Consider the following 22313-nt stretch of genomic DNA (forward strand, 5'->3'; position numbering starts at 1 on the left):
TAAATTCATACTTAAAGTCACAACTTCTATAGTGAGCAAAAAATCCGTACTTTGAAATTCATAATTATATATGGGATAAATTTCTTTATCGTGATGATTTTAGTTGAAAATATTTGAAGAAGAGAAGCCTTCCACACCTGGGTCATGCATGTGTCATTTCGACCATAGCCATTTGAAGAAAGAATGTGGAAGTCTTCTATACATGATACTCGATTACATTGTTAAGAAGAATCAACTAATATGTTAGAAATTTAGAAAGTGAATGTGGACCTCTCTGGCAGCTAATCATTGTTCATTAGTAAACTAGTGAATTAAAATTTATCTAAGAAGAGAGTGATTTTCTCTTTCAAAAACAAGCATTTGGTTTAACCGGGTTGAGTGAATCTACGATTAGCAATGTCGAGCAAGCTCCATTATGCTGATTGAGTGATTCCTAGGTTCTAGCCCTATCTTTTCGAGATACCTTGGTTTTTCCTTGCATCATTTTCCAACACTAAGAGACACTTATTGGCCATATATTTCTTCCACTAACCAAAGTTGGAATTAGATACAAATTAAACCTCATAGAAAATTACTCTATTTTGATATCTAACTTATGTTCTTTTACTTGTTTAAGTATCTTAATTGCATGAATTTGGAACACTTATTGAAGAAAGAGTTCATACTATTACCACTCTAGTTTGACAACGTACATGATCACATAACATGTCAGACTATCTAAAGCCAAATGTTTTTCATACGAAGGTATGCCCCGCTGATACACAAGAATCTGCCGTCAGAAAGAGGGGCAAAGAAAGTTGTCAGGATTATGATAGATGTTGATATCCATCTTATCTCTGGACTAGTCAACTCACTTAGTCTAAGAATTCCATTGATGCTTTCTTAGTCAGTTGTACTCTCTTAGTCTAAGGTTGCTTCGAGTGATTCTGAAAATTTTCCAAAGTTGTCTTTACCAGAGTCTTCTTAAAGCTACTGAAGGATTCTCTTCTGCCAACTTGACTGGTACGGGAGGTTTTGGATCAGTTTATAAACAATTTATTTGATCAAGGTGAAACAACAATTGCCATCAAGGAATTCTGCCCCGTTTGATGGGAACTTCCAATATTTTCACAGATGAGTGTGAGACGTTGAAAAATATTAGACACTGTCAATGGCGAAGTCATAAATTATAGGGAGAATGACGAAATTTAAAAAGGACAAAAAGTAAAAAAAAAATCCAGACAATTAAATCATTTTAGATTATAGACGATACTAATGTAACAACCCGTTCCTAATTTTACGTTTTTATTCATTTTAAAAGCGTGAATTTACGAAAATGCCCTAGAGGTAAAGGTGTTGACTTTCATTGACTAATGTGTAGTAAGATGTACTAAATATTCTTTTAGTGTATTCCTGAAGTACTCGATGATACGAACACGTAAGCGCAAGCAGAAGTGAATTTGGAGTTACGGTTAAAGTTTTTCGGAGTTACAAACCGAATGTATTTTGAAGAAATAATTATTCTAAGTATATTATATTATTTTGTACTAAATGATTGGGCCATAGGGGTGGCTTAGAAGAGGAATGGGGGAGAAGAAGAATCAGAGGAGAAGAAGAATCAGGGGAGAAGAAGAATCAGAGGAGAATGAGAGGGAGGGAATCGGCCGGATTCCCTTGACCCGTTTCAACCCATGCCTTCCACCCATTTTCTCCATAATTTCCGATGGGTTTTCATCGGATTTTCCACGAATTGGAACAAGCAAACATTCCCAAACATCATCTAGTCCTTCCCTCTTCCTTTTGCAACCCAAAATTTGATGAAATTGGCTTTGAAATCGTGAAGCCTGCACCGGTGCGTGCGGGAGTTCCTTGCCTTCGATCGAGCAAATCTGAAACAAATTCCTCTGATCACCACTACCCATAGCATCCTCTCAGGGCCTGAAACAAAGCCCAAGCAATGGTTGGGGTGTTGGAGCTTGTTTGGAGGCGAATTAAGGACACCCAAGTTAGGGATTTCAGACGGGTTTGTGTAAAATTGAGGAGTTTCTAGGCCAAATTGGCCTTGGTCACAGATATGAAAGTTGCTCTACTCACTGGGATCTTTATTTCTATAATTTTTGAGAATTTTTAGAAATAGTTGAATTTTCCGGTGAGTGGGGGCGGCCGACCGCCACTCACGACGGTGCGTGCGGCGGCGCGTGGCCAGAAGGCCGTCAATGCTATGTTTAGGACAAATTAGATTCCTTGAGTTTAGTTATGAGGATCATAGGACGTAGATTGATCATTGGAACCTAAATTCTCTACAATACATTAAAAGGTCATTATATGAATCGACGATCCGACAGTTAGATCATTACCAAACCTTAATACATTATAGTATGTAATATTTGATGACCTTAGAAACTTATCAATATAGAATCTGAGGTACAAATCTTTCCGAATTGGATTTGTAAGTTCGTAAAATAAATGTTAACCGCCACTTGGTCTGGGCAATTGACGGAGATCCGACCGTTGGATCGTAATGAAATTTTAGTATGTTATACATGGTTGCAGGTTGGAAATCTGATATGCGGATCTTCCGGATCAAGTTATACATGGTTGTAGACCCTACCGTCCATCTTCGATCGATGGTTGACTTGTGGTCAATGAGCCTCAAACTATTTTAGAATTTTATGTGAATTACGTATTCTATTAACAAGAGTTCTGAGATGTGATTCAATAATTATTCTAGGCGCCTATCCTTCGGGACATCTCAAGGTGTGTGCTAGAGAACCATAACATGGACTACAGGTGAGCGGGTATTTTCCTTTCTATCATATATGTATATATATGATTAATTCTTCAAACATTATAAATTTAATATTGCATATAATAACTGTGAATGCTTTGAACTACTAGTGTGAACTACGAATGGCTTGATCCTTATTTAGGATACGTTGGCAGTCTAACGAGATGTTAGATGCAACCATATAATAAATGAGACAAAATAATTGAGACAATAGCCTTGTTTGGGGAATTAAGCAATGTGAGGGACATTGGTGGAAAATGTGAGATTTAACCTTATGATTTGGTGGTTAAATGTTGGTCATAAATGTGAGATTTAACCTTATGAAGAATCAAGAAATTAAAGTAAGGAAACATAAGTAATGATAGTTAATCAAACTAGTGTCTAGTTGGGCTTATCACCGATAATTTTTCCCGAAAATAAATAGTTTGGAAGTGGGGCGTTATAGATTATGCATTTCACGCCGTGCTGTGTATATATATATATTTGGAAACACTATGTTATGGTTGAGTATTAGATAACATCATGGCATATCCATATGTCTATTATCTGCACATAATTATTGTGAATGCTTTGAAGTGCAAAGGTGAATGCAAGACACATAGGTAAGTTCAAGTGAGTTTATGGTATTAGTTGAAATGATGGAGTTATGGCATGACTACATTTATGTTTTAGGAAACTCTGACATTGACGTACATGTTGTAATAATAGGCAACTCCGACCTTGTCGTACAAGTTGCCCATGAGTCGTACATGTTATATTAGATGCAGTTAGAGCTCATAAACCTGCGCACCGGTGTTAGTGCTCCCGCCCGTAGCCAGGGCACAGTCCTTCACGTGATGTTCACCTCCCGCACCTTACGCTCACCTTGGATCCAAGGTAGGTGTATAGTGCTGTCGTATAGACCACAATAAGTGGTTCCAACTCGTAGGTGACCTGTGATTATTCGCACAGTCTTGATGTGATCGTAACACTTGAGCGTATTTATTTACACCCAATCCTGTCGTACATACCACTTTAGGTGGTTTTGACTCGTGTGCAGGTATATTTATTAAGCTATTGGCTAGCATGCTATTGATCTATTGGCTAGCATGTTATTGAGCTTTTGGCTAGCATGTTATTGAGCTATTGGCTAGCATGTTGATGAGCTATTGGGGAGCTATTGGCTAGCATGTTGATGAGTTATTGGCTAGCATGTTGATGAGTTATTGGCTAGCATGTTGATGAGCTATTGGCTAGCATGTTATTAAGCTATTGGTTAGCATGTTGATGAGTTATTGATTCAGCCGTACAGGTCACGTGAGGTGACTCCGGCTAGCATGTTGATGAGTTATTGGTTCTGCCGTACAAGCCATAATAGGTGGATCCAGCTGACATACCATTTCATATTGATTTATTTCACCTGGGTTTCTTATTCTTATTGAGATATTTGACACGACATAGTTGTGAGACTGTTATTTTGGTTATGGTTTTGAGTTATAGTCACGCCTGTTATTTTCTAGGAAATTATACAAGTGTTACAGCGAGGGGTTACTACCTTTGGTAATTGAAATTGATTTGAAAAGTTTTGTTTCGCTCACTCACATTTGAAAAGTTCTAGCAGCATAGTTCCATATCGACGAGGATTTGTGGCACTTTTCAATACAGATGTCTTCTTATAATGGTATAATCATTATCTTACCTTACTGTACTATACATATGCTCTGTATCACGCGTGAAATGTGTCCAGACCCCCTCATCACGCACTCATGTACTTAAGCACTTTTAGGTTTTAATTTATTCACATTTTATACACTATCACACTTTATGGCTTCGTCACCTTCCAGATGTCGGCCAGCACAGCTCGATTCGGGGTCCTAGTGGACATTCCGGGTCAGTGTGTGTCAACCAATGTCGTACATAATTTGTCAATAAAACTAACTAATTATATTATATTAAATTATATCAATTAACCATATAAATTAATCTAAATTAAACTATAGAAATTAATTTAAATTAAACTAACAAAAATTCATATCAATCATCAATTAAATAAAATTAGGAATTTAAATAACTAAAATTTGGAAAATTAGGGACTGGTGTTGCATGCTCCGCAGACGTGCCTGGGGAAAGGTTGGACATATCGCTCATGCTGTGGCTGAGATGTGTCAGATCAAAAACAAAGTTTGAGCAGATAAAATGTTGGAATAGAATAAGCAAACCGATACTGTTAAGTATTAGCATGTACGTAATAATCTTGTTTCCTTAGGTCACCAATTTGCCAACGTGAGCCCCTTCGGATAACTTCCCTTCCTGCATAGAGACTACGTCACATAGCCAAAGCATTAGTTCTGATAGATGCTTCCAAGAATGACGAATTTGAAAAATACTTAGCCTTGAGAACTTGTGCGACAAGATAGGAAGGATTGAGAATGATTCTCCATCTCTGTTTAGCAAGGAGGCCAAGATTGAAAGCATACAAATTTTGAAACACAAGTCCCCCTTCCTTCTTAGGAAAACAAAGCCTACCCCAGGCCATCCAGTGAATTTTTCTCGAGTTTTTAGTTTCGTTCCACCAAAAAGATGCAATAAGTTGGTGGGGTTCGTCACAAAAGTACATAGGCAACAAGAAGCAATTTATGGAGTACAACGGGATTGCTTGAGCCACTACTTTGACAAGTAACTCCTTTCCGGCAGTACTTATGCATCTACCTTTCCAGCTTTGAAGCTTTTTCCAAAGTCATTCTTCAGTCAATGTGTATATGTTTATATATATATATATATGTGTGTGTGTGTGTGGCACAAAGCAGCATGTGGAGTCTAATGCTCCAATTGGGTCTTTTAAATCAAGCCGGATTCTTTGCCTATAAATATTAGGCACTCATTGGGAGAGCAAAAAGGAAGCAAGCCGAAGCCCCGACATCCAAAAATCTCTCAAACACCCAAACAATCGTGTTCTTCATCAAGCTCGCGGAGAATCAACAAGTATAACAAACACGTGCCGATTCATCCACCACCAAAGCCAAAGACCACACACCATGTGAAACCACTCATGGTCTCATTTCATTCAGGATCAAGCGTCGACGGACTTTGAAGAAATCACAAGATTAATTCAAGATCAAGTGTCCACCACCCTTAAATCAAATTTAGCTCCAAAGAAATGAAGTAAATTCAGACCTTTGGAGGAAATTAGAAAGCTCTCTGGCTAAAGCAAACACCCGTGTTCTTCATCGAGCTCGTGAAAAATGAACAAGTACAACAAATACATGCCGATTCATCCCCAACAAAGCCTAAGATCACAACCACTTGAAACTACTGGTGGTCCTAATTTGTTCAAGATCAAGCCTCGACGGCCCTTGAAGAAATCACAGGTCCGATTCAAGATAAAATGTGCACCACCCTTGAATCAAATTAAACTTCATAAAGCTCTCTAGCCAAAGCAAAAACTCGTGTTCTTCATCAAGCTCATGGAAAATCAACAAGCACAACAAACGCGTGCTGATTCATCCACTACAAAAGTCGAAGATCACCAGCATGTGAAACTCCTCGTGGTCCCGTTTCATTCAAGACCATGCCTCGGCAGCCCTTGAAGAAACCTCCAGCCTAATTTAAAACCAAGCCTTGACACTTGAAGAAATTTCCAGCCTAATTCAAGATCAAGCCTCGATGGCCTTTGAATCGACATCTACATTGAGCGACTTCAAAGAATAGTCGTCAAATACATTCACTATACGAGGGACTTCAAAACACATCTTCTACACGTGACAAGCACATGTATACGATGTACCTTAAAGTGGGGGCATTTGTAGACATCAAAATTTCGGTGAAACAAATGTTCACCAATGCATTAAAGTTTCGACGTGCTAGGGCATACGTGACATGCACCACGTGTCGCACAAATTGTACACATGGCGTGTGACTCAACAAAATCAGACGAGTCATCAAGAAGGACAAGTGTCAACACTTAGTGAAAAGGAATTATTTGATTTTAATTAAATTAAATCAAATATTAATTGATGGAGACAAATCACGAACTAGCCCACAAATTGAGTCTTTGTTCCTTTGTCAATTAATCAAGCCCACAATCAAGGCCAAACCCATCAGTGGGCAAGGCTTGGAGAGTCTATAAATAGGAGGCTCCAAGACAAAGATAAGGGAAAATCCTCAAACACTCAAGAAGACTTGAAAAATCCTTCATGTTCTTCGTCAAACCCCGTGAAGAACCACCAAGCACCCCCACACGTGCCGGTTCCTGCATTGCCAAGAGCCAAAACCTTGCGGCATTTGGTCATAAAAGATCAGTCATCGTGACCCTTGTATCAACAACACTACACATCTACACATTTTAGAGATCGAATCGGAGGATCAAGTTGTAAAGAGATTGTAACCCTACAAATTCATTAATACAGACAATTATTTTGTACACGTGATCTTGTCTCATTTGTCGCAGGAAATTCGTGTTTACAGGGGCATGTAAAATACCCTTACTATAGAGAAGGCCACATAACACTTGGCCTTGATGGGAATTTGGCATGCTGGTTAGGGAAGGGAAGTGGATCTGATATCCAATTTCTGATTGGAGCCTACATATTTGAGCATATAATGGGGGTGGGAATGGAATATCACCGCTAAGGATGAGGGATGAGGGAAAAGTAAAAGACAAAAAGCAATAAAAACATGAGAAAAACTCTAGATAAGTGGCATGGGGCCCAAATCTGAGACAAGCTCTGAGAAATTGTGGTCAAGCTCAAGGAAAATTGAAAAAGGGAAGGAAGTGGAGAAGGGCAAAGGAGGTAAGAGGGAAAAAGTGAGGGTGCAGCGGGCTACGAGAGAGAGAGAGGGGGGGGGGGGGGGGGGGGGGGGTGGCCGGGGGGGGTGTTTTGGTGTTGTGTGTGGTGTTTATGAGTTCTTGTTGACAGTCGGTGTGCAGCTTTGGCTCCACCACAGATACGGAATACAGTTTGATGTGGGGCTGCACATGTAGAGTGTGGGAGGTATGAAAGTGCCCATGTATTAGGATAAATTTTAATTAAAAAATTAGTTGTAGAGTGGATTCAATATATGGGTGTATTCAACATTATGTCGAGTGTGAATAAACAACCCAAAATATAATTCTCGTCTCATTCTTGTTTCGATTCCAAGTTTGGTAGAAAAAATGAATTAAACATGAAGAAAAATCAGAAATATTTCTAACCGCCTTTATGAGAACTTTCCGTCTAATAGCAGAACTATGTAGCAGAAATTGGAAACTCAAATGCATATGCATATGAAAATTCTTAAAATGGTACGGATCCTCGCAAACGGATTCGGCTTCCCTTCTAATAACCTTTAAATTTCAACCATTCATATACATTCAGTGGTTGATTCATAGTATTTTACAATTTTTTGCGTTCTTAAAAGTAAATTATTTTGGTGACAAACTCTAAAGTTAAGAAAGGAAAAGAGGTAAACTGGGAATAGTGCAGCCAATCGAACTCTAAAAGAGGATACAGATGAGATTATGTTCTCCATACAATAGTTAGGTTTTCAATCGTGATTCATTCTTTGCACTCAAACGCCCAAATAGAAGTGAAAAATGCCCTGAATTCAAAAGCAATTCGAATTGGGAAAACCAGCTTCTAATTCTTTCACGTTTATATGTTATGATCTCTCAAACCCATATCAGATTCTCATTGCAAGGTTTAGACAATTTTGTATCTCATTGGTTTCTTATACCTTGGAAATATCAGACACAGGTGTAAACATGTAAATTTCAGTGAAATAAACACTCACCAACAAATTAAAGTCTTGACATGTCGGGGCTTATGTGGAGCACACAGTGGATCACAAATTGCACATATGGCATGTGACTCATCAAAACTGGACAAATCATCAAGAGGGACTCATTCTTCAAAGAATGTGATTAAGGTTGCTACTTAGTACTACGGTCTAATGGAATTCCTTTTCACTTGTAAGTGAGAAGTCTTGAGTTCGAATCTTACCAAAGGAAAATTTGAACCACATTATTGCTAGCTCATTGTTAGGCTTAGTCCAATCCCCCACTTCCTTAGCGTAGATAATATCGTTGGTTAAAAAAATAAAATAAAATAAAATAGAAAGTGATTAAGGCTATCTTAATTAGGTCGTTGTAACTACAAGAGGTTTTCCTTGGTTTTAATTATCTCTTGTATCAATGAAATGTATCTCCCTATTCAAAGGGCTCCATATGTAAGCTTAAGTTTTTGAATTAGTGATTTAAAAATTAATCTAAGAAGAGAGTGATTTTCTCCTTAAAAAACAAGCATTTGATTTGCTCATGTTGAGTGATTCCATGATTAACAACGTTGACAAGCACCATTGCCCCTGGTTAAGTGATTCCCAGGTTCTATCCCCTATCTCCTCAAGATACATTGGTTTTCCCTACATCAAGTGGCATCAAAGCATGTTTTCGCTGCGGTTGAAGACCATGGTTGTGATTTACAATCTATTTAAAGAGCACACTATCGAAGAAATTAGTTTCACCGATTGGAATTCACCACCAATCGATGAGCATGTTGATAACGACGAAGTCAATCATCCTTCTGTAAATGAAGTTGAGGAGGATGGTAGAGAGGTAAGCAAGTTATACTCCTCAAGTTTGCATGATTTCTTGAAAGTTGATATTGTTATTCACTATATCAATGAGATTATTGAACGTAGGGTTGAGCACCAAGTTATGATTGTGTATGTGAAGGAAACTTTAGAGTTTATGAACCAGTTGGTAAATTCATACTTAAATTCACAACTTCTATAGAGAGCAAAAAATCCTTACTTTGAAATTCATAATTATATATGGGATAAGTTTCTTTATTGTGATGATTTAGTTGAAAATATTTGAAGAAGAGAAGCCTTGCACACCTGGGTCATGTGTCATTTCGACCATATCCATTTGAAGACAGAATGTGGAAGTCTTCTATACATGATTACATTGTTAAGAAGAATCAACTAATATGTCAGAAATTTAGAAAGTGAATGTGGACCTCTCTCTGGCAGCTAATCATTGTCCATTAGTGAACTAGTGAATTAAAATTTATCTAAGAAGAGAGTGATTTTCTCTTTCAAAAATAAGCATTTGGCTTGACCGGGTTGAGTGAATCTACAATTAGCAATGTCAAACAAGCTCCGTTATCCTGATTGAGTGATTCTTAGGTTCTATCCCTATCTTTTCGAGATACCTTGGTTTTTCCTTGCATCATTTTCAACACTAAGAGACACTTATTGGGCATATTTTTCTTCCACTAACCAAAGTTGGAATTAGATACAAATTAAACCTCGTAGAAAATTACTCTATTTTGATATCTAACTTATCTTCTTTTACTTGTTTAAGTATCTTAATTGCATGAATACATATTGAAGAAAGAGTTCATACTATTACCACTCTAGTTTGAAAACCTACATGATCACATAATATGTCAGATTATTTAAAGAGAGATGTTTTTCTTACGAAGGTATGCCCCTTTAATACACAAAAATCTGCCGTGAGAAAGAGGGGCGAAGAAAGTTGTCAGGATTATGATAGATGTTGATATCCATCTTATCTCTAGACTAGTCAACTCACTTAGTCTAAGAATTCCATTGATGCTTTCTTTGTCAGTTGTATTCTCTTAGTCTAAGGTTGCTTCGAGTAATTCTGAAAATTTTCCAAAGTTAGTCTTTGCCAGAGTCTTCTCAAAGCTACTGAAGGATTCTCTTCTGCCAACTTGACCGGTACGGGAGGTTTTGGGTCAGTTTATAAATAATTTATTTGATCGAGGTGAAACAACAATTGCCATCAAGGAATTCTGCCTCGTTTGATGGGAGCTTCCAATAGTTTCAAAGATGAATGGGAGACGTTGAAAAATCTTAGACATTGTCGATAGCAAAGTCAGAAATTATAAGGAGAATAACGTAATTTAAAAAAAGACAAAAAGTAAAAAAAAAAATTCAGACAACTAAACCATTTTAGATAGTAGAGGATACTAATGTCATACATAATTTGTCAATAGAAACTAACTAATTATATTATATTAAACTATATCCATATAAATTAATCTAAATTAAACTATATAAATTAATTTAAATTAAACTAACAAAAATTCATATCAATCATCAATTAAATAAAATTAGGAATTTAAATAACTAAAATTTGGAAAATCAGGGATTGGTGTTGCATGCTCCGCAGACGTGCCTAGGAAAAGGTCGGACATATCGCTCATGCTGTGGCTGAGATGTGTAGGATCAAAAACAAAGTTCGAGCAGATAAAATGTTGGATTAGAATAAGCAAATTGATTCTATTAAGTATTAGCATGTACGTAATAATCTTGTTTCCTTAGGCCATCTCCAACTGATCCGACCAGAGGCTTATAGGGCCGAAAATAGCCTGAAATGACATGAAAACCGTTTCCAACCAAGGGCTAGGCCAAAGAACTTGTGGGCCCCACCGGGTCAAAACAAACCAATCAGGCCAGCGGGCTAGCCATCTCCAACCAGCCCACTTTTTTTTTCTTTTTTTTTTTCTGTTCTTTTCCTTTTGCCCAGCCGACTTTAGGGTTTAGGGTTTAGGATTTTCTTTTGCCCAGCCCACTTTTTATTTGGCGGTTTTTTTTTTTTTTTTTTAATTTCTAATTTTTTCCTACACCATTTCTCACATATTTTCACCATTCCATACTATCTTATCTCATTTTATTTCAATTATTCACATTCCATACTATAACTCTTTGGCCCTTGGTTGGAGATGGTTTTTTGTCACAGGGTTGTGCTTGGCCTATGGCCCTCTTGCCCCTCGGTTGGAGATGATAAGAAATATAACCCTGCACTGTTCATTAAAATATTAATTTCTTGGAGGGACAGTGGGCTAAAACAAGCCATCTAGCCCTCCTTCGGTTGGAGATGGTCTTATGTGAAAGTAAAAGTTTTCAGATTTTCTTAATCAATATAAACAGTATAGTTGATAACTTGTCTAAAGTCGATTTACTATTTCGTCCAGTTGAGTCGTTATACTTCTATGCCTTTCTATGATGAGTTTGTTTGCCAAGAAGGGCTACTTCAATGAGGTTTTCCCCACAGACATAGCTACATACATTTTGAAAACTCAAGGTTTGGGGTGGATGGGAAGAGCAGATTTAGCGAGTTCAGTCCCGATAAGCTAATGAACTCGCTAATGAAGCAGGGGGTTTATATGAACAAAAATGCTATTTTTACCAACTAGTTGGACAATCTCTCTAATAAAGATAGAACCCACATGTGTTGGCCACCCCTATCTGTATTAGAGATATGGTATAACTAAGTGATAAGTGTAGTATTACTCTTATCTCAATGTGGTTGTGTACAACACCTTGATTAATGCGAAAAGGAAGACTAGCCGGATTAATTGACGAAGTAAACAAGCTCTTTGTGATGAAGAGAGGTTTATCAACTTTTCTTTCTTTTTTTCAAAGGAAATTGCTATTAACACTCCAAAATCTCATTCTGCACTCCAACATTTTATAATTTGAAAGAAAAATACATTTGTAAAGAGTATTGAATGAAATTTTTAGAGTACTAATAACAGTTTCCTTTTTAGAACTCTGAAATATAATTGAGATTTGTTAAGCAATTATTTGTTCTTTCTGCAATTTTGAAAAGATGTTACGAATATATTTCCTATCTAATTACTCTTTGTTTCGATTCTAACTCGATCAAAATAAAGACCGAAACATGAAGAAAAATCTGAAATATTTTCAACTCAAATTGTAATTAAGAACTTGCCATCTAATTGCAAAACTATGTAGTAGCAGCAGACATTGCAAACCCTGACAAAGTTTGAAGTAGATAGCAAAGTCATGCAGAAAATATTTTCCAAACGCACTAGGTCGTTAATGGTTGATTTAAAACGCAATGCATGAAATTTCCCAACACCAAGAGAGAATTATTAGGGCATATTTTTTCTTTTACTAACGAAAGTTGGAATTAGATACAACACTATTTAGAAAGATAACATCAAAGTTACTTTGTTCAACATACAAAATTAAAGTAAAATTCTGTTGGCATACGGGACAACATATTTAAAAACAAGTGCACACTATCACTGTTTTAGTTTGAAGGCGTGATAATATATAACATGTATGACTATCAAAAAAAGTTGATTTCCTACAAACCCTATATTTTTTTCTATTTTTATGAAAAGAAAAAAAATGCTTCAAACTCATTTTCTATATACACCTTGCGTTGGCTCTTTTAAGAAGGGAGACAAGACCTGGATGTCCCCGAAGCTATGTTATGATTCTTGAGAGTATTAATTCCACATCGAGAAAACGAGGAACCATGCAAACGCTTAAAAGTAATTTAACTACTTCTCATATTGCCAATTGATTTTTTAGTGGAACCTCAACTACTTTCTGTCAAAAAAAGATTGCGGAGAAAACTAGTCAATTCTCTTAGTCAAGAATTCCATCTTAGCTCTACACGTCAACTCTCTTACTCTAGAATTCCAGTAATGCTTTGACTAGTAGTCTGTACATGTTTAAGGAAATGATACACGCACATCCGTTTAAGCCTCTCACTGCCAATGTTTAATCATATTCATTGTTTGTACTTGATTTTTCTAGTTCGATGACTGGAAATAAATAGTGTGTTTGAAAATCAGCGACCTTCATTTACCGAAAGATGCATGCTTATAAATTGGGTTATCCTCAAGCCGCTAGACAACCACAGCTTACACACTAGACAACCTTAGCTCACCCAAACACACCATGCGGATTTACAAGTTCATTTCATCACTTCTCTTTTTCTCATCTTTTTGCATCCATGTTGTTGTTCTTACCTCATGTCTTAATTCAGCCCTCGCCGGATCAAATGAGACAGATAAACTGGCCTTGCTTGAATTCAAGGCCAGGATAACCAGTGACCCCTTTGGTGTCATGACTTCATGGAACGAAACCATCCACTTTTGCCATTGGTACGGTGTTACATGTGGTCACCGCCACAAGAGGATAACAATGTTGAAGTTGCGGTCCTTGAAACTTGGAGGCTCTATATCACCACATGTTGGAAATTTGAGCTTCCTCCGAGTGTTTAGTCTCATAAACAACAGCTTCCGCCATCAAATCCCTCCAGAAATTGGCCGTCTGCGCAAGCTACAACATTTGGTATTGCAAAATAATTCACTGAGTGGAGAAATTCCCGCTAATTTGTCAGGTTGCTCAGAACTCAACCGGATATATGTTGGCTTCAATTCGTTAGAAGGTAGTATCCCTAAGGAGCTTGGCACCTTGTCAAAGCTAAAAGAATTTGATATTGACCTCAACAACCTTAGAGGAAGAATCCCTTTCTCTTTTGCCAATTTGTCATCTCTTGAAGTGATTGCTACACTTTCTAATAATTTAGGTGGCAGTATTCCAGATATCTTTGGTCGACTGACCAATCTTTATTTTCTTGGATTGGATGAAAATGAATTTTCTGGTATGTTCCCTTCCTCGGTTTTCAATCTCTCTTCTCTCGAAACCTTTGCTGCCGTAGAAAACAAACTCCATGGCACTTTTCCTTCAAACTTAGGCATTGCCTATCCAAGACTGCGAACCTTTGCCATTGATTTCAATCAATTCAGTGGAACTATTCCCGTTTCAATATCTAATGCCTCTAATCTATTTGAGCTAGCACTCGGATCTAATCAATTGCATGGAGAAGTTCCCTCTTTGAAAAATTTACACAAGCTCGGGAGGTTTGATCTTGCTTGTAACCATCTTGTAAGCGGGGGAATTGGTGATGACTTGAGCTTTCTCTGCGATCTGACTAATGCCACCCTTTTACAATTTTTGTATATTCATTCAAACAAATTTCGTGGTACGTTGCCTCAATGCATAGCCAACCTATCTTCTTCTCTTGTATCTTTTGTTATAGCCGAGAATGATATATTTGGCACTATCCCAAATGGGATGGAAAATCTGCATAACCTGGAAAGACTAATGATGTTCAGCAACCAGTTTGCAGGTCCCATCCCCCCAGAAATAGGAAAGCTCCCCAAATTATATCAAGTTGGTATGGCCATGAACCATCTCTCTGGGAATGTTCCGTCCTCTTTCGGAAATTTAAGTCAATTAACTAATCTATATCTACAGGATAACAACCTTCAAGGCAGCATCCCTTCAAGTTTGGCCGGGTGTCACAACTTGGAGATCTTATCTCTTGGCAGAAACAATTTACGTGGTACCATATCTCCTGAAGTCATTGGTGGTCTGTCTTCTTCGTATATTTTTGTGGATTTATCTCGAAATCATTTGACTGGCTTTGTTCCCAAGGAAGTCGGACATTTGATAAATCTAGAGCATTTTGATGTTTCCGGAAACATGTTATCTGGTGAGATTCCAGTAAGTCTTGGAAGTTGCAAAACCATACAATATCTTGACATGCAAGAAAACTTCTTCCAAGGGACAATTCCATCAGATATGAGTTCACTAAGAGGTATTGAATTCTTATCTCTTGCTCGCAACAACTTGTCAGGCACAATTCCAAAATTCTTGGAGCAATTTACATTTCTGCAATCTTTGAATTTGTCTTATAACAATTTAGAGGGAGTGGTACCAACCGAAGGAGTTTTTCAGAATGCAACTGCCACATCAGTCCAAGGGAATACAAAACTCTGTGGGGGCATACCAGAGTTTAAATTGCCAAAATGCGAAATTCGACATTCCAGCAAGAGAGGGTTGAGCCTAACCTTGAAACTAGTAATCTCTCTCCTTTGTGGGCTTTCTGGAGTCACTTTTTCATTGGCGTTTTTGTACGTTTGTTGCTTTCAGAGGGTAAAGAAGGAGCATCCTTCAAGTGATTCTGAAATTTTTCCAAAGATGTCTTACCAAAGTCTTCTTAAAGCTACTGATGGATTCTCTTCTGCCAACTTGATTGGTACAGGGAGTTTTGGGTCAGTTTACAAAGGATTACTTGATCAAGGGGAAACAACCATTGCCATCAAGGTACTCAACCTCATTACTCATGGGGCTTCCAAAAGTTTTACAGCTGAGTGTGAGGCCTTGAAAAATATTAGACACCGCAACCTTGTGAAGGTACTTTCTGCATGCTCAGGATGCGACTATCGTGGTTGTGATTTTAAGGCTTTAATTTATGAGTACATGGTGAATGGGAGCTTAGATGAATGGTTGCATCCAACTCAGACAAATATTGAGACGAATGAGAGGCCACGGAGCTTAACTTTTTCTCGAAGGTTGAACATTGCTATAGATGTTGCAATGGCAATGGATTATCTCCATCATCAGTGTCACGTGCCAATAGTTCATTGTGACCTCAAACCCAGCAATGTTCTTCTCGATGGTGATATGATTGGACATGTCGGCGACTTTGGGTTGGCGAGATTCCTTCCAAGAACTCGTGAAGATGGTTTTGGTAATCAATCAAGCTCCATCGAAGTAAAAGGAACAATCGGGTATACTCCTCCAGGTGAGTACTTACTTTCTTCTCACTTTTCTAATCTTTTGTCCTTAATATTTTAGTATGGCCTTGAGCATATATTTAGACTGTTAAACAAATTGTATAAATGTAGAGTATGGTATGGGACATGAAGTGTGGACACAAGGTGACGTGTACAGTTACGGCATCCTCTTGCTGGAAATGTTTACTGGAATGAGGCCAACCAGTGACGTGTTTCAAGGAACTTCAAATCTTCACAACTTTGTCAAGGCAGCTCTGCCTGAGCAAGTGGTAGAGATTGTGGATCCTGTTCTTGTTCAGGAAAAAGAAGAAGGGGAGACAAGCGCAGACCAATGTTTTACCAAGGCTAGCACAAAGATCCACATCAAAATTGAAGAAAGCTTGATTTCAATTTTGGAAATCGGCCTTGCCTGCTCTGCAGAGTTGCCTAGAGAAAGATTGGACATCACTGATGCTGTTGCTGAGATGTGTCGGATCAGAAACAAACTTCGATCAGATAAAATGTCGGATTAGAATAAGCATATTGTTAATATGTTGCATTAGCATGTAATAATTTTATTAATCAGCACTGTGTTATTAGCACTGTGGTCGAGACGTTGAATGATAATAGGAGGAATAGCCCGAGGAATTCTATCTTCACGAAGATTCTAGTCTTAGAGTTATACATAGCGATTTGAAACTGTTAAGTCTCTCTCTGGGAATGTTCCATCCTCTTTCGGAAAGCCAAGTGAAACTGTTAAGTCTCTTCCAAACCCGAGCATCCGGCCTTCTTCGCAGGAAGATCTACGACTCACCGACATCAAACAAGTGCTTATAGTTGGTCTCTGCAAATGGTTTGACGATTCCAGTAGATGTCCCGCGTTGAGAATTTGATGGGCGACGATGGCTTGCACGATCAACACAAGCCACTGTCACCAAATGTAGATAAACAGTGTGTAGTATAAATGACAATCAACCTTTTTACACCATTTTTCTGGGTCCTGTTTACCATATTTCAGAATGCACTTATATAGCATACAAACAGTACATTTACTCCCTTTTTTTTCATAGATTTCATTTATTGTCTGTTACGTTACAAAGAAACAAATGACAATTTCCTCGCCAGGATTTTCACAACTTTCTCATGCCTAGTTTCTTGCCTATAAACTCTCCCTACTTACCGTCTGGCTTGTGGTCGTTACTCAATTACCGCCAACAGGTTTCTTTCTACGCATACCTGTTCAATATAGATGAAATAAGGAAATGAGATGAAGCGGGCAGACAGCATGTGAAAAATAGTAATGCATTTTGATCTTTGCGATAAGGATTAAACCGTAATGACAGTTGAAGCAGTGCATACAGAATTTAACACGAATCATCACTATCGTAGATCAAGATCAGATGTTTCCAGTTTCTCTTTTCAGATTTCGAGTGAGAAATGGGGAGAAGGTGTTTGGTCAAGATGTTATAGAGATGTATGAGGAACTAGGCTCTGTGTATAAGGGATTCCTTTAGCAGCAACCAACGATGGCTTGTGATCAACACAATAAGGGAAGTTGAGAAGCGGAAGAAAGAATTTTAATGTTGTATTATTGTGGCAAAGCTGCCGGACAGATAAAAACACAACTCTAGATCCAGTATCACATAAGCATGGGATCGAACAATTTACAAGCTGTTCAGAAAACTGCAAGTTTTAGTGAACGGGCAGAAGTTATGAGCAGTAAAACATCTCCACATTGACAAGCATAAAAGAATTATCCATGGAATGAAATCAAGTAAAAAGCCTACATGGATGCAAATGCATATTTAGTCAATGGATCCCTGGAATCCATGCCACAAGCTTGTTACATTGTTATGTTATGCATAAAAGTAACAGAGACCACTTATTATGTTCCTAGAAGACCACTTATCAATGTCTAGAAAGAACTAGGAATAGGGCAGTACTGAAATTTTTCGTGCTCCTTTAAGGAATACGTACCCACAGAGCTCTTGCTCCAGAGAACCTGACCATCGATAGCAGTGAGGTGCTCATCATCAAGGCGCTTCCATGTTTTGATGGACTTGACCGCTCCCCAACCTCCCTTAACCGTTTTCTCTAAGTTTGCTTCCACCACCCTTGCTCTCCTATCCCATCCAGCCTTCCCATAAGCATGGTATCCAAATCCCCCAGCATAACAAAGGTTTATACCAGTTAGCTCCCCACAGAAGTCATTCAGGTGATCATGGCCTACGAATGCTGACTTCACATCTCCTGCTGCAACCATGGTTGTGAAGAAGCCCGAGTTCACAGAAGCAGAGCTAATGCCTTCTTGTTTCACTCCTGTAAAGTTTGATGAGTCAAAACGAGCAAATTCCTGCAATGGTATGTGAAAGTATGCGAGCCCTGGTGCAGGCGCTTTCTGGGGTAGGGGCTTGCTCATGTATGCTTTCTGCAGGGAAAAAGACTGTGTCATCAGAACTAATTAGAAATAAGTTACTTGCTCAATGTGGATTTTAATCATCACAAATAAATATTGTGCAAGGGTTGATGGAAATGACTAGTTTAGGTAAATGTGTGCCATAAAAAAAGAACGGTGAGCAAAGTAGCGAGGCTAGTACCTGAAGCTTTGCAGAAGTTCGTTCAAACCAATATTGTTGGGAGGGTTTGATCCAACCATAGCGACGTATGGAGGGAACCGTGGAGTAATCTCCGCTGTCAAGGAAGTAAAGATTGAGAACCGATTTGTTTTCAAAACCAAAGCCCTCAACTCCGGCGACCTCTAGGTTATAGTTCCCAAAACCATCAATAACATCTTGGCCTAAAGGATTAACTTGAGCCAGAGTGTTCTTCAACCCAACTATGTGTTTCATTACCCCTTCCCTCGAGAGGTCGGATTGCTGATCATGGTTCCCCAACACAGCTGCCCACGGGATGTTGGACGCGATTGCTGGGGCGAACGCCTCGTTCAAAGATTTAGCAGCATTCGTGGCATCAAACCCGTATATGTTATCTCCTGTTGCACAAAGTTCAGATTGGAGAACCAATCAGTAATCCTAGTATCATAGCTAAAATCAAATCTTTGCTAAACAAAATTCAATGCTCATCAGCTGAAACAATGTCCTATCCTAAACCAAATCCAATGCTCATCGTGTCCTATCCTATCCTATCCTATCTAATCCCATCCCAACAACAACACATCAACATAAACAAGAACAATGAAAGGGGAAGAACAAATACCGGTGAAGACAATGAGATTCGGCTTCTCCGCCTCGATCATGCGGCGGACAAAGGCGGTGGTGTTGAGGTCAGAGCAAGTTGCAAACTGGGACGGCAGCAGATTCTTACAAGGCGTAGTCTTGCCATTGCCGTAGTGCATATCCGCCACTTGCAGAATCTTAAACCGCCCATCTGTCCCAAACCTCAGCTTCTTCTCCCCAATTCCTCGGTGATGGTGGTGATGCTGTTGTTTTGCAGCAGCCAAAACCCATATCGGAAGCAGCGCCGCCACCACAACCCCCACTAAAAATGGACTCCTTAGCACCTCCCTGTCCCTCTTCATCCTCACTGCACCACCTCATCTCCCAGACCACCGACCCTGAACCACCATTATAAACTCACGAGTTGCACCAACAAAAACCTTCTTTTTCTCATTTTTTTATTCCTTCAAAGTTTTAACTTTTTCTCGGCAACCAAACAAAAGTCGGTCTCAGTCTGCCTGCCATTAATTAAGTAATGAGTTGGAATTAGAGTAGGAATTAGAATAGAACGAGAGTTCCGTTCCATTCCCTCTAATATTTAAAAATAAATAAACACTTGGACAAGAGTTCCGTTTCCTCCAACGTGATAAAAAAAAAATCAAAAACTTGTAGTAGCACGTTGTAAAGAAAATCAAAAACTTGTAGCAGCACGTTGTATATGTCTTGACTTCTTGTTACAACTTGAGTCTTTAACATTATCATTAGTGTAGTCAATACATGCCAGCTATTTATTTTACATTCAGCCCTTCACATGTTATTGAGAGTCTGAATATGATTTTTATGTCTCAATAGTTTTTTGAATTTGAAATATTAATAGGTTCTTAAAGGATCGGAGGAGCATATTGTCCGAGTAAATTAAAAAACTATCATTCTTTAATCTAATTATCTTACGGTAAATAATACTAAGGTAGTTAAACAAATATTTGATTGAATTACCCTTTTATATTTAGAGAAATAATTTAGGAGTAGATATTACAAATCCTACTCTTTCATCAGATCAGATCAGATCAGATCATCATCCTAATTCCAGCCAACCGTTGGATTGTTTCAAAACAGATCGTTGGATCTGCAATAGCAGCTTCTGGGCGCCAACAAACAGGCTGGACATCTGGCCAAGCTTTGACAGCTCGATAGCGCTTTTGGCCTGGTGAGTTCCCCTAAATCTTAGCCCAGTTTTCGATTGGAGATAAATTTTCTGCAAATCAAGCCATATTTTGACATTTTTGACATTTTTGCCCTTTATCCCTCTCCATTAGAGATAGCTTAAGAGCGTGGTGGGCAACAGCTATTGAAAGGCAAGGGCAACAAAATTGTCTCACTATTCACTTTTAATAGTAATTACCATTGTTCAAGTCTACATGTTTGGAAGGAGGAATGGCAAGAGCGATTTCTATTCACAAATTTTTTTTTTAATGTTTTCTTTGTCTTATACCTACATATTATTATTGTCATAGATTGTTGGGTAATTCTAAATGTTTAATTTGCAATTGTGTTGAACTTTATAAGATTTTTAAAGTGTGAATTTTGTAAAAAAATAAAAAATTGAATTTTTTGGTAATTTTTATGATTTTTTTTTAATTTTGAGTTAGATTAATCATGGCCGTTGAAGCAATTTTTTAGAATCCAACGGTCCTAATTCCCCTATTGTTGCATCAACATTGAGATGTTTCGCTATGCTTCTCCACTCGGCGCAAGCTCTCGCAAGAAATGGCAGGGCAACTGCTCCTGCAACAATTGCCCTCCTATTTTTCCCCCGGTTGAGCAACTTCTTTTGGGCAAGAAGGCAATTTTACTCAGTTACAACGGCAATGAGGATGAGTGGAGATGCTCTAACATACACTGAAAAATTTATCCAATTTGACCTCAACCACCCATTATATATTCTAAAAATTCTAATAATGACATGCATGGAATAAATAAAGACATCATCCTTAGAGTTAGATGTGCGGCCAATTAACAAACTAAAGTTTAAACGGCTAAAAATTAATGTACACACTCGAAAAGTCTTATGTATTTTGTCATGTGAAAAAAATTGATACACAAAATGCAACAACTACTTTATGATAATTGTTGGGGAAGGGCAATCTAGCCAGGCAATCTAGTAAGGCAAAGTTTCTCTTTTCTTTTTATTCCACAGAGCAGAGTGCGCCCCAACAAGCCTAATAGGCTAATATGCTCATTGAATCACCTCCCAGTAAAATATTCTGAACTTACACAAAGGTTTTACCTTTTTTACACTTGCATACAAGGTTAAGCTCTCAACTGTTTTTTAAACCTTGAACTTCGGATTCAGGGGTAAACGCTCTAAAACAATACTCAAAGGTTTCGTCTTTGAAACCGTCCTAAATTTACGACATTCGTAAAAATGAATCTGTGCCTTTTTTTTTCCAATGCTCGTCTTGTTTTCTCCTCTAAATCAGTGTTCTCTAGCTTAATTTCACAGTGCACATATGGTTAAGCACATGGCAGGACAGCCACAGCTCTTCTTTTGCAAAAGATCCATCAGTGGGATTCTTGGACTTAAAAATGAAAAAGGTTCCTTCTTCCTACAAAATTAGGGGCAAGGGGTCCTGTAACTGTATCTTAGAACACTGGCAAAGCTAACGTCTACCTGTCCCATGAAAATAGACAAAAGCTACGTAAGTTATGGTGGGTCAAGCTGATTCCACTTTTACAGCTGTTATTCCAATACATACGGACTCTCATGAAACGAGTTCACTGTTGTTGTGGCGCTATGATCTAATAATACTATGTCTGTAGGTTTCTCTTTACATGACATTGCATTATTAAATCGGGACATCACCTGGCAGAATAACTATATAACACAACGGTTCATCAAAGATTCCTTAGGGAAAGAAAAAAAATGACAATCTCTTCATCGATATTGTTTTACTGATCAAGAAAATCTCCAGCTCACATATCAGGAAACAATATTAT

At 38.2% G+C, this 22313-nt stretch overlaps 2 protein-coding genes across 2 annotated transcripts; one reads left to right on the forward strand and one right to left on the reverse strand.

Moving 5' to 3' along the window:
- Positions 1–13465: 13465 nt before the first annotated feature.
- LOC137734641 (probable LRR receptor-like serine/threonine-protein kinase At3g47570) lies at positions 13466–16983 on the forward strand. The gene is made up of 2 exons (XM_068473891.1): positions 13466–16169; positions 16273–16983. Exons 1-2 carry the CDS (start codon positions 13472–13474, stop codon positions 16671–16673), a joined length of 3099 nt encoding a protein of 1032 aa, XP_068329992.1. The 5' UTR covers positions 13466–13471; the 3' UTR covers positions 16674–16983.
- Positions 16984–17090: 107 nt separating this feature from the next.
- Positions 17091–19782, reverse strand: LOC137734642 (probable inactive purple acid phosphatase 29). Its single transcript, XM_068473892.1, has 4 exons — positions 19357–19782; positions 18738–19132; positions 18118–18568; positions 17091–17376 (listed from the first exon to the last, which is right to left on the reverse strand). Exons 1-4 carry the CDS (start codon positions 19676–19678, stop codon positions 17342–17344), a joined length of 1203 nt encoding a protein of 400 aa, XP_068329993.1. The 5' UTR covers positions 19679–19782; the 3' UTR covers positions 17091–17341.
- Between the last annotated feature and the right edge of the window lie 2531 nt (positions 19783–22313).

This window comes from Pyrus communis, chromosome 5, assembly GCF_963583255.1.
Source record: "Pyrus communis chromosome 5, drPyrComm1.1, whole genome shotgun sequence".
Taxonomy (NCBI): domain Eukaryota; kingdom Viridiplantae; phylum Streptophyta; class Magnoliopsida; order Rosales; family Rosaceae; genus Pyrus; species Pyrus communis.

What these genes read in the sequence shown, in the direction of transcription:
- LOC137734641 (XM_068473891.1), top strand. Translation starts at nt 13,472, where the DNA reads ATGCGGATTTACAAGTTCATTTCATCACTTCTCTTTTTCTCATCTTTT. An exon ending in AATCGGGTATACTCCTCCAG is followed by an intron (nt 16,170 to 16,272) that starts GTGAGTACTTAC and finishes GTATAAATGTAG; the next exon opens with AGTATGGTATGGGACATGAA.
- LOC137734642 (XM_068473892.1), bottom strand. Translation starts at nt 19,678, where the DNA reads ATGAAGAGGGACAGGGAGGTGCTAAGGAGTCCATTTTTAGTGGGGGTT. An exon ending in GAATCTCATTGTCTTCACCG is followed by an intron (nt 19,133 to 19,356) that starts GTATTTGTTCTT and finishes TTTGTGCAACAG; the next exon opens with GAGATAACATATACGGGTTT. An exon ending in CTGGAGCAAGAGCTCTGTGG is followed by an intron (nt 17,377 to 18,117) that starts GTACGTATTCCT and finishes TATATTGAACAG; the next exon opens with GTATGCGTAGAAAGAAACCT.